General features: G+C 36.5%; 2 protein-coding genes across 2 annotated transcripts in view; one reads left to right on the top strand and one right to left on the bottom strand.

Annotated features, from left to right (window-relative positions):
* The first annotated feature begins 429 nt into the window (after nucleotides 1-429).
* On the top strand, nucleotides 430-7,277 carry LOC121424200. The gene is made up of 2 exons (XM_041619809.1): nucleotides 430-1,508; nucleotides 6,093-7,277. The coding sequence occupies exons 1-2, from the start codon at nucleotides 989-991 to the stop codon at nucleotides 6,746-6,748; spliced, it is 1,176 nt and encodes a 391-aa protein (XP_041475743.1). The 5' UTR covers nucleotides 430-988; the 3' UTR covers nucleotides 6,749-7,277.
* Nucleotides 7,278-11,211: 3,934 nt separating this feature from the next.
* The window catches only part of LOC121423623 (sia-alpha-2,3-Gal-beta-1,4-GlcNAc-R:alpha 2,8-sialyltransferase-like), a 48,019-nt gene continuing 45,819 nt past the window's right edge, over nucleotides 11,212-13,411 (bottom strand). The window contains exon 9 of the mRNA XM_041619013.1: nucleotides 11,212-13,343. Coding sequence (XP_041474947.1) covers nucleotides 13,036-13,343 — 308 coding nt within the window. The 3' untranslated portion in view covers nucleotides 11,212-13,035. The remainder of the gene's footprint in view (nucleotides 13,344-13,411) is intronic.

Raw genomic sequence — 13,411 nt, 5'->3', positions numbered from 1 at the left:
TAGGTTTTCCTCTCTGCCAGTCTGCCCCCCCCTCCGATTCCGGCGCCTTTCATTGGTTTAGGCTCTAATCATCTCTTAGTAAAAACCCATCCATATCGGTAAAGTTGCATGATTGGTCATACTGGTCATCATGGTCATTATCAGCATACAATGGATACAATCACATCTCGCCTCAAGCCCGGCCTCAAGTAACCCCTATAAGCACCCCATCTCTATTTCCCCGCACCCTTTTCAATCCCCATGCATTCTAAAAGATGAGAGCAATGGCCACGCCATGGCCGACAATAATGTAACAATGCGAATTATGTGTGAGGTGAATAGAGTACACATATCGAGTAATAAGGCATACACTTGCACGCAAAGGCCGTGTACATCGGGCTGCCTTATTGAAAAAGTGTGTGTGTGTATATTGAGATTCGTAGGACACTGAAATACTCTGTTCGTTGTCTGTGTATACAATCTATGCACAAAAATCCTCACTTCCTTATTTTCCACGTGTAGTACGTAGCTACGTATATAGGTTCACATACAGTACATGTAGCTGTGCATTGCCTGGTAGCGAGTAGACCTTATCTAAAACCTTATTCAGCTTCATCGAAATTAATCTTTAAAAATCGACTCAATCTGAAAGAGAGAAATTATTCTTTCGTGATAAACATGTCGCTCTCCAATTAAATTCATTAGGAGCATAATAGACTCGATCGTTATGAGCTGGAGGTCACCTGACTATGAACACCTTATTATCATTTCGCAGTCCGAGGTAGGTCTATACTTGTAGTCATTGCTATGATTTAACAGGCGTACATCTGAGAGCGTATTTTGCAATTCAAGAATTGTTGAGCTGTTTCACCTGACGGGCCCAGTTGGGAAATTGGAGAGACCAACGAGCTGCCGTGTGAGTTAAAATACACCCGGTGAAAGTTTACGAGAACGAGTTGGTGAGAGGAAAATTATCTGGCGAGATCGACAAAGTAAAATACAAGCAACGATGAAGAACAAATCATCCTCCAAGAACTCCAAAGACCCAGCCTCGGCTCTCCCAGAGGCATGGCATCGTCATTACACCGACCAGGAGAAGAGAATCCTAGTCCAGCTCGTCCTCGACCGCATTGACATCATCGAAAACAACTACACCCGAGACCAGTTTACCCTAGAACTCAAGAATGTAACTTGGAAAGACATCGCTGACAGGTTCAACGCCGATGTACGATGCAGCCACCAGCGTGACATCAAACAGATTAAGAAACTATGGGACAACATCAAGACCAGGGCCAAGAGAATGGTGACGGCTCACAGACTTCAAAAGACGATGAGAGGGGAACTCCGGGCTGCTTCGTCTGCTGGAGGACTCGATGATAGGGACTTGGATAATCTAGCAGAAGATTCGATTGCAGAGAAGGTTATTTACTACATGAAGATGATAGCAAAGCAGCAGAACCGATCAAGCGATTTCACCTATGACCTTGAAGATGATGAGGAGGCGTCGGAAATGATCTATGCAGAACCGGGTAGGTTCTTTTATCTCCTTTTGTTTACAAGTACTGGCAGAGCATACTGTCGGTGGAAGGGTTCGTCGCAGAAAGCCATATTTGCCAAATAATGAAAATAATAACAATGATAAGGATGATAATAATAATTATAATGATAGTAGTAATAATGATAATGTTAAGTTCTGAGTTGCCACGGTTGCACTTGAAATTACTTGGTGCTTTTTGTTAGAGCAAAGTTATTCAAGAAAAAATACGGACTTGATCCAGTTTAGAGAAATAATATTAGGAATAATAATAATAATTAGTAGTAGTAGTGTAAAGTTCCTTGTTGCACTTCAAATGACTTGGTGCTTTTTGTTAGTGCAAAGATTTTTAAGAAAAATACGGACTTGATCCTCTTTAGAGAAATAATAATAGCAATAATAACGATAATGATGATAATAATAATTATGATAGTAATAATAATGATAATAATTGTAATAATAATAGTAATAATAATCATGATAATAATAATAATTTGCACTTGAAGAGGTTACATATTTCAACAATCAAATAATGAAATTTTTTGAAATTTCTTCATAAAGAATGGAAAGGTTTAATAACTTTTTTTTTGTAAATCATATGTATTTTTCCCTAAATTTGAACATTCTGGGCAATGTTTGTTATCCTTAAAAAGATGTGTATGCAACTAATTACTACGTACGCGAAGCGCGAGCAGAAATGAAATGATGGAAAAGATACCTGTTAAAGACTGCATGCAGTTTACCAGGAAGATATATTAAAAATCAAAAAATGCGAGCGCAAAGCACGAGCTGAAATTTTTTGGCATTTTCACCCAAAGAATGGAAATTCTAAGCACTTTTTGTAATTTGAACAGAATAGTTATATAACCAAACAATTGATGCGAAGCGCGAGCGGAAAATTTCGATAATTAGACTTTCTGAACGAGACACTATTCATGTTTTGTAAATCATTCAAAGGATGAGTAATAATTGGCGATCTTCCTTACATTGATAATACGAGCGCAAAGCACGAGCAGATTTTTTTTATATGCGTTTTGAACTGATCGAAAAGATACCTGTTAAAGATACCTGTTAAAGACTGCTTGCACTTGAAGAGGTTACATAATATGTCAACAATCAAATCATGCGAGCGCGAAGCGCGAGCTGAAAATGTTTGACATTTCTTCATAAAGAATGGAAAGGTTTAATCATTTTTTTTGTAATCGTGAACGGGATAGCTATAATATTCCTAACTAAACAATTGATGCGAGCGCGAACGCGAGATTTAGACCTACTGAACGAGACACTCTATTTATGTTTTGTAAATCATGAAAATGATGAGTAATTGGGGATCTTCCAATTACATCAATAATTCGAGCACAAAGCGCTAGCAGATTTTTTTATTATTATTTTGTGATCTGAAACTGGATAATGATTTAAATAGAGAACAAGTTGAGTATCTGTATAAACATGCACGCGCGTGTTTCTTATTTAGACCTAGAATCTAGGCATTCTAAGTACATCTTATTGAAAATCAAAGCGAGCGCAAAGCGCGAGCTTAAGCTTTTTGATATTCCGATCTGGACAAAAAGTCAATTTCAGCTCTATATTTCAAGTACTTTGTAGGAAAGTTGTGAGATGGATTGAATCGCACTTAACAAAGAGCTGATATTTTTCTTACTTTGAGTTTTGACATAGGACCGGTACATCCTTAGGACATGTCATCATATGAAAATGACGACTATCTTCCTATTCCTCTTGCTAAGCGCGAGATGAAACAAAAGGGACAGTTTAATTATTGAATTAATATCTTATTAATTGATGCCTATATGAGGGCGCGAAATCTGATGATAGTATGGCTTGAAACTGGACATTTCAAGAACTTTTGTAATCATCAGCCGTGGTGTAGTGGTTCTGACTCTCGCCTTGTAAACAGACGGTCGTGCGTTCGAATTCCACCGCGGTCTCGCGTCCTTTGGCAAGGCATTAATCCACACTTTGCCGCTTCAGGGACCAGGGAGTGGAAATTGTGCACTTTTCGTGCGGGATTGAAATGAATCCAATGACCGGGGTAATAATATGCTGTAACGTGCTTTGAGCCATTCTGGGAAAAGCGCCTCATAAATATTGGCTATATTTTCAACCACTAATGCGAGCCAATTTTTTTAAAATAAACTGTCATGAAAAGGGGATTTTAAGTAGTTTGTTGTATAATCAATATTGAGACACACATAACTCGCCATTCAAAATGCGAGCGTTCAGCGCTAGCTGATTCGTTTTGACAATCAGACCTGAAAAGGGATATTTTGAAAAGTTTATGGAATACATAGATACCTGATAAATCAGAATTTGCGAGCGCGCAGCGCGAGCAGAAAATGTTAATATTCAGACCATAAAACTTACATTTTTACAGAGCACTTTTTAAAAATCAATTTGGAAATCACACAAAATAATGAAAGTTCGATTTCCGAGATGAAATATGTTTTGTATATATATATATATGTATATATATATATATATACTCTAAAAAAAGATTGTCAAAATGACCAATCTGTTGGTTAATATGTGTCCGACCGATAAAATTGGTCAAAACCAACCAAATTATTGGTTTAAATCGACCTAAATTTTGGTTGATATTGAGCAATTTTATCGGTCGGACACTTTAACCAACAGATTAATCATTTTGACCGATCCTTTTAAATTAAGAGTGTGTATATATATAGACTTCCAAACTTGATATTTAAACTCCATGTTGAACAATATATGAAAATCACCTAACAGGCAATGCGAGCGCGAAGCGCGAGCAAATTTTTTTTGTGACATGAAAGATTCTTTTTATTTTCCAAGTCTTCCCCTCATCTTATTCTATTCACTCGTCTTCCTCTTCTTTTTTTTCTTTTTTTCCTTTTCTTTTTTTTCCTTTTTTTGCTCCGCCAGTAGGGGGAGGGGGCGGGCCCCCTGGATCTGCTTATGTTATTTATAATGAGATATAAATATTTCCAGCCCGGACCATCCCTTTAAGATTTAGACTTAAAATGGGACATTCCATGCGGTTTTTGTAATCGGGAAAAGGAAAGGTATCAATGAATGAAGGTATCAATGTGACCGGTGTGTTGGCTCAGTCGGTAGAGCGTCCGTCTCACAACCGGGAGGTCGGGGGTTCAAACCCCGGCCGCGTCAGACCAAAAGACGTTTAAAGATGGGAGTTGCTGCTACCCTGCTGTTTGGCGTTCAACGATTAAAGGGATAGAGCCTCGTCGATCTGGCGCTGCACAGTGGCTGCCGGGCCCACGATCAATTGGGCAAAGCAAATTTTCGGAGTATTTCATATCGTGTCTATTTCGAACAATAAATAAATTATGGATTTTTTAATGGAATAATGCGAGCACGAAGCAATGACTAAATTTTTGTTTATGTATATTAATTTAAAATCTATAATTTTACACGTTTTATAATTATATACAGAACAAACTAGGATTCCGCATCAGTAAATGGACAAGCTGTAACGTATCTCAATAAACATAATGCGAGCTGATTTTTTTATATACTGACTCAAAAGAGATCACTTTTAGCACTGTCCAGGAGGATATGGATTTCACAAAATAATTATGCGAGCGGATTTTTTTTTTAAAGATTTAGACATAAAACAAGGACATAATAATTACTGTCGGTACAGAAGTACGAGTTGAAAACTTGTGTTATATTTTACTTTAAAAAATAACCCCATTTTTACATTTTTTTAAAAATAAAGAGCAGACTCAGATACCGTATTATGTATCTGAACAAGCTGTGTATTTCAACAAACATGCGAAGCGCGAGCTTAAATTTCTGATATACTGACCCAAAAGGAACTTTTGAAGCACTGTCCATCATGAAAGAAAATTTGTGGAAAGGACATGGATCCCACTAAATATATGATGCCAGCGCGAAGCGCGAGCCGAAATTTTTTTAAACTGTCATGAAATGGGGATTTTAAGTTTGTTAAAGAATTAATATTGAGATATACATAACTCACCAATCAAAATGTGAGCGTGCAGCGCTAGCGGACATTTTTTTCATAATCAGACCTGAATACGGATATTTTGAGGAATACACGAAAAATAATAGGTACCTGGCAAATCAAATTTTCCGAGCGCGAAGCGCGAGCATAAAATATTAATATTTAGACCATTTTTACAAAGCACTTTTTAAAAATCAATTTGTAAATCAAACAAAATAATGAAAGTTGAATTTCAAAAACTTGATGTTTTAAGCTCCATATTGAGGAAGATACATGTATGTAAGTCACCTAATAGGCAATGCGAGCGCGAGCAAAAACTCTATACAATGTACTGATAGTGACATGATTTTTTCCCCCAGGTCTCCCCCTCATCTTGTTTTTATTTTCACTTGTCTTCCTCCTCTTATTTTTCCTCTTCTTTTTTTCTCTTCTCTTTTCCCTTCTTTTTCTTTCTTCCCCCTTTTTTGTGCTCCGGCAATAGGAGGGGGCCGCGCCCTCGGGCCCCCTGGATCCGCCTATGATCTAAAAAGTTGAAACAGAGCGATGTCAACTATTGTTTTAGGATTTCCCTCTTATTTCATTTTTATCACTTATTTACAGATTACGAACCAATGGCTAAATCAGAAGACGACGTTATTCTTTGTGTCGAAGAGCCCCCATCATGTCCACCGGCACAAAAACGGTATGCCTTTGAACCTCGAACAACAGCAGCCGCACGAGATCCACCTGTACAACACCCAACCTCCCGAGGCCCGCTTCCGGAAGCGCAACCTTCTGAGTACTTAGGTACGAACATCGGGAGCTACACGGAGCAAGATGGGGATTCTCTAACCAGTCTACCGTTCACGACATCCTCCCAGCAGCAGATTGTCCAATCACCATTTTTAGCCGGTACCCAACATTTTACCCCAACCGCCACCTCCACTGCTTCAGGCGTAACTAGGAAAACTACTACTTCGACCACACCCAGTCACGCTAGTTACAACGGCGGATGGGTGGAGGAAAATTCAGTGAGAACTGTGGAAAGTGCTGTGACTGTTTCCCCCGCAAAGAGGACGTCTCCTAGAAGGGGTCGGCGGACTATCAAAGGGTTCCAGAAGCAGGAGTGTCAACTGAGAATTCGAAAACTTCGACTTGAGATGAAATATGCTCGTATCGAACATGAAGAGCGATTGAAAGTCATCCGAAAACAACGAGAATTGCTCGATTCTCTCAAAAATGATCCGCCAAGCATTATAAATTCAATGTTTAAATGATGCGAGCTAGCTTCAGTAAGGTAAAGTTCTGATATTATACCATCCAGACAGATTGAAGCAGGGTGACATAACACTGTTATCACGTCACCGATTAATATCAATATCAATATTCTTGAGAAACGTTGCAATGGTTTAAGCCACCTCCACCACGATAATTATTTGGAGCTGTCTTCCGAACATAATCTGGAACAAAGAGAGCGCCAATGGGAGAAAAGTGCGCGAAGTTACAATACAAATGGCGAGAAGTGATATCAAGTGACGTCTGTAACACTAATTAGTGTATTTGAGACTATCATAATGTCGTGTAACCTATTCTTTAAAGACACCCCCATACATGTACTTAATACCTCAGACCCAACCCTGCTCTATTCATCACAAGGTGAAATAATATGATCCCTTTTTTCTAAGGTCAAAGTTCAAAGTTTATTTCTACATTTCCATAAAAAACCTTATTATGAATCATCCAGTGTTTTAACAAAATAATAAATCATCTTGTAAAATACCATCTTACATGATTTTCTATTCGAGTCATTCTTGTGAACTATTGATATGATTGATCGAGGGCAGAAATAAAGGAAATTAAGCAAAGATATACCTTGACTTATTCAAACATACGATTTATTTCATAAACTGAAGTACTAGATTGAGCATTAATTACAATCAATATAACTTATACAGAGTGGTATCATCCAGAATATTATACATATTTATAATTCAGATTGAGATTTACATGTATATTCAATCATAATCCAGTGCTACATGGTAATTTATGTTGTTCGCAAACCAAGAAAAAAAAGAGTTAATTATGCAAGAATTGATTTAAAATAGGCCTACACTTCATACTTAATGGACAAGTTCACCCAACACAAAGTTTATTTGAACAGAAAGAGAAAAATCCAACAAGCATAACACTGAAAATTTCATCAAAATCGGATGTAAAATAAGAAAGTTATGACATTCTTAAATTTCACTTTATTCCACAAAATAGTTATATGCACATCCTGGTCGGTATGCAAATGAGGGGACTGATGACATCACTCACTATTTCTTTTGTATTTTATTACATGAAATACAAAAAAAATCTAATTTCTCCTCAATGTCCTGTGAAACAAATTTTTATTTCTCCCTAAACATGTGGAATTACGATTGTTTAACATTATGTGGTTCAGTCAAGTTGGTCCTTATTGTCAAATCTGTAAAAATTGAAATATTGTATAAAAAATTCAAACAATAAAAACAAAAGAAATAGTGAGTGAGGGACATCATCGAGTCTCTCATTTGCATGTGACTAAAATTTAAAATGTCATAACTTTCCTATTTTACATCCGATTTTGATGAAATTTTCAGCATTATGCTCGTCTGGTTTTTCTCTATTGATTAAAAATCACCATTTTTCTGAGGTGGACTTGACCTTTAGAATTTAATCACACTTATTCGCATATACACATCTACAATCTAAAACTACGAAACTGGCCTACACACTACTTATGAGGATACATCCAGTAAAATCCAAGTTAATAACATTGGCGATTAAAAAAACTAAATGTATACCAACAAAGAAGTATGAAACAAAGGCAAGATTGTTTTGGTTCCCTTTTACCTCAAAGTAAACTCTAAAGCAACTTTAAATTCACACACTTGAAAATATACACTTACGGTACTGAGGTAGGCCTGTACGATATCCAATAATCCACGTGTCATAGCAGCTTGTGTGTACTTTCAACATGTTCATTATGTCTTTTTCATTCTATATGATTCCAGTATATAATATTTCCTTCACAAATCTATGAATCATTATGATATACGCTTAAAAATCTCTCACTCAAATTTTAATTTCTGAAATATCAGGGCAATAAGTATCAGCACAAGTTTTGCAAAATTGATCAGATTCTACCGTAGCACAATGCCGTCACATTATTTCGATTAAATGACCAATTTATCAGATAATAATTGTTTGTGTTAAAAACAGATAAACTTAGAATCATAATAAGAATATCTTCAGAAGCAGCTATAAACCATTCATAAAATACTGAACCTTATTCATCTCACTTTACATGTATATATAGAGTCAACATTCCTCTCACATTTCCTTTTATTTGTTTCATGTTTGTACTATTTATATGGTTGTTTCTATACTGAGAAAAATATAATTGAATTGAATTATTTCCTTAATTTTCATTGAAGCGGTACCATTCCTTCAAACATAAGAAGAAAAAACATGATCGCAGAGTAAACTGTACAATGAGGATGTCATAAAAGCATGTGCGGAAATCCCAGGGGGACAGGGGGGTCGTGTCCCCCCCTACTTAAAATAGTAGGGGGGCACAATATCAAATGTCCCCCTACTATTTTCGGTCTTTGGTGATGCTATGAAATATATCACTGAAAATGGGAATAAAACGTGCGTTTTGGGACGAGATGACCTTTTTTTTTTTTCTGCTTGTCAAATATATTTTCATCGAAATGACCTCCCCCCCTACCTTTTGGGAGAGATTTCCGCCCCTGCATAAAAGGAATTGCACAACATTTAAAAACAACGTATATCTACTAAAAATTTGGAGAATGATTCTTGTTCTACATGTACTTAAACTTGCATAATTAGTCGACCTTCCACAAGTCGAAGTGTTAAGTCCACCGCGCATGAGCAGTAAAAGGTCATTTCAGATAAACCATGAAGTTGGCTTTCGAATTCACTGACATTTTCATAATCAATGGAATTTGGCAGTCGCCCAAACAATAGTCGAATGTGCCAAAAGCAGACAAAAAACAAACAGATTTACAAACTTGACCAATGATGTACTATTCCAGTCACCTGGTCTAGTATACCATGCATTTCGTTCTTAGAATTTGAATGCTTTGCCGGGAAAGCTTACGTAACATCTTCATTTGAAAATGTATATAGTGCTCATCCTAATGAAAAATATGGGTCATTTGAGGAAAAGATTTTTTTTTAAAGATATCTTTTGTATTACTATGCGACGTCATCACTTACATAAATAAGTATAAGCATACATAAATAGTTTCTGAAATAGAACACAATATTTAAATATGACATAAATGACATCAATGTAATTAAAAAGTAAGAATATATGACATCAAGTAATTACAAAGTCGGTGCACTAAAGGACCGCATAGCTTTGTAAGGTTTTAGACACTCAAATGGGAAAATCTAATATTTTATCGAAAATATTTGTTTAACTTTCACCGCAAATTGAAATACTATAGTAACTTTTAGTTTGGTTCCTGGAAAACACCGATATTTCTTATAAAAGTACTGACAATTTTACAAACGTCGATAACAAATTATTGGCACCACTTTTAAGACAAGTGTAGTTTTATAAGTTAACATTTTATAACTTGAAAATGAAATATAAATACAAACTATAGCAAACTGAATTACATTCATGGGCCCGTATTCTGAAGTCGGGTTTAACTTGGACTCAGGTTTAAAGTTGTGGTTTAAGTATGGACAGCCAATTGTTCCATTATCACTAACAGTAGAAATATCATACTTTCAGCTCATTCGGCTCTCAAATCATTCATAATTGTGTAAGAAGTGTAAATAGATGATTGTCTTCACCATCGATGAATCAGGAAAGAGCACAGTAAACATAAGAAACATACAACTTCATAAAAAATTTGATACTTTTGGCTTCCCATACTTAAACCACAGCTTTAAACCTGAGTTTAAGTTAAACCCGACTTCAGAATACGGGCCATGATGTCATGCCGTTTCCAAATACCGAGCGCAGAAACACATGCCTAACACATCAAGTTTTTACTAACCATATATATGTAAATATACATATTGCAACTCCAAATAACACAGAAGAAAACAAAAACATTTTGTTAATTTACCAATTTACCCGCAAAGCAAACTCGTGCATCGTGAAAGTCATACCACACACTTTTGTTAATTACGTAATGCTGTTTAAAGTGATCCCATTGCCGTGAATGATTTCAAACTTTGAAGATGTTTATTCTTTAGGTTTACAAAGAAAAAAAATATGCAGACTCTAACCATAATATGCCTTGCCTTATATTCTATTGATAATTATGAACGCAGTTTATTCATCCATTCAAACATTAAGTCAGTCAGTCAGTTAGTCATTCATTTATTCACTCATTTATTGATTGGTTGATTAAATGATTGAATGTTGACTTAATGGTTAAATGATTGATTAGCTGTTGATTAGTTGTTGATTGATTGATTAGTTGTTGATTGATTGATTAGCTGTTGATTCATTGATTAGTTGTTGATTGATTGACGATTGATTGATAGATTGATTAGTTGTTGATTGATTAGTTGTTGATTGATTGATTAGTTGTTGATTGATTGGTTGATACATATATAGATAGAAAGATAGATAGATACATACATAGATAGATAGATAGAAAGATATATAGATAGATTGATTGATTAGTTTTTTATTGATGAACTGATCCATCCATTCACTTATTCATTCATCTATCCATCCTTTCAATCATCCATTCATTTCGCCATCCAATAATTTAAAGTAAGAATCAGCTTAAACCTACATAACATACGAACACCCGTCTTCGGCGACGGATTAGACCAAATCAGAAACAATGTATCGTCATGCCTGGCCAACCATAGTCCAAATATTAAGAGAGGACAGTCAGAAATCCAAATGATTATATGATCATTTTCTTTTCCGACCTCAGAAATAAGATTTGTACCTGAAAGGGAAGAACATTGTACCTTTGAAGGAATAGAAATCTTAATGGACAACAATGCCTACCTCGGTTGATCTGTTTCCTCAGAAAGATCACTTTTTTCCCTTTTTTTACAATAAAATACCATCTCTTTGGTAAAATTCTATGTTTAAAAGAAGGAAGGTCTACGTGCCTTTTTAGGACAAATAGTGGTATACACGATTCAGCCTTCACCATCAACCATGATACTTTACACAAAGTTTTGTGAGATTAGATGAGTTGCATACTTAAGGAAGAAGTCCATGTCATTTCTAAAACAAAGATAATGAACATATGATTTCAGCACACTTCGGTTGCAATAATTAAATGTTTCTTTTGCATTTCATGGAGCTACCTTGCAGCTCGTGTGTCTATGTGCGGATCGTCTTCAGAGAGGAAAAAAAAAACGTGTTGCAGCTTAATAGTTTTCGCTCAACGACGCTATTAGCGACGCGGGCGTATAATTCCGCGTCCCTGATAGCCTCGTATAGCCGCAAGTACGTCGCTGAACGACAATTATTCTATAATAAGCTTAGATACTGGGGCACGCAGGTTCCATAGAAACGATGTCGAGGATCTTGCTATCGAGCTCGATAAATATATATGGATCTGAACATTGAATGACTGCGGCAAAATGTTTTTTTTTAAATTGAGTTTGTCAAATTTGGTCAATCCTCTTCCGCTTTAATAAAAACAAATAAAAAAAATTATTTAAAAACAAAAACCTTAAGCGACATTATCTCACAACCGTTCACAAATTCATGACGCCTGTTTTGCAAATTCTAGCAGTTTGTGGAAATATAAAGAAGTCAATAAAGAAGTTTTGAACGCCCGCAAAGAACTGTTCAAAATTTATTTTCGACAATGTAAACTGTACGACTATCATGACTGTTAATGAACTTTCTTGTGAAATTTGTCGAACCTTATGAAACTTTTGTGGTCCAAGTTCCCACTTTTGCAAGCATTCACCGTTCAAATACATATACCATGTTTACATGTTCTCGACACAACACTTTCCGTCCATTCTGCATGCTCATGTCACCATGAACACGTTGACAGCTGCCAGTAGGTAATCTTTGCACGACGACGGATTCAAGAACATAAGAGACGCATGTTTAAATGCCCTTCATGAGAGAGAACAACCAAAAGTCTTTGTCGAAAATTGCCGAATCAAAACAGACGTTTCGTCCTGGACCTGATGGACAAACTACATATTTGCAATTATTCGTCAGCTCCAAAACTTAAGACTAAACTACTGTTCTATTTCACAAATTTTCGACAAAAGACCTCCCGGTTGTTCTTTGTCACTTGACAGGTATTTTGAATACATTTACAGTCTTCTTTAATCCATTGCGCGCCGCAGAGCAAAAAACTGTGTCACACATTGGATAGTACATGTTTAATTTCCATAGACCTCTGTTGCTGTGACATGTCGAGGGTTACCTGGTGGATATCAAAAGATGAGGACATCAGGGTGACTTCAAACCGAAGGATATCTGCTCGAGAATCCCTCTGTACACCCGTCATAAATGCGCTGGTCCTTCTAGACATGACGCGCTTTTCAACCGTTTTCATCTTCTTGAGATATCGTGAGGTAACAAATCTTCCGTTTTTGTTCTATCTTCCGAAGGTTTCCGAATCTTTCCGGATGCACTTGGGCACTCGCCGACATGCATCTTAAGGACGCCGTGTTGGTGCATCTGAAAGAGCAGCCGGAATTCATCATCCATATTGTGAGATCGGGTGAAAGGCTCCCCATTGAAGTAATGACAAGGTTGTTCTTTAAGCTCATTTTCGCTGACGCTGACAGGGAAAGGCCAGAAGCCATAGAGGTGCACTTCCTTGCACATCTGTAAGGCTACATGGGTAATGTAGAAACCTGTGCATTGTGGGGAATGAAGTAAATTAATGAAATTTAGAAATCATTTACATTTATAGACATTTGCC

Source organism: Lytechinus variegatus, chromosome 11 (assembly GCF_018143015.1).
Source record: "Lytechinus variegatus isolate NC3 chromosome 11, Lvar_3.0, whole genome shotgun sequence".
In the NCBI taxonomy this organism is placed as follows: Eukaryota; Metazoa; Echinodermata; class Echinoidea; order Temnopleuroida; family Toxopneustidae; genus Lytechinus; species Lytechinus variegatus.
This window is presented reverse-complemented; position numbering and strand designations above follow the sequence as displayed.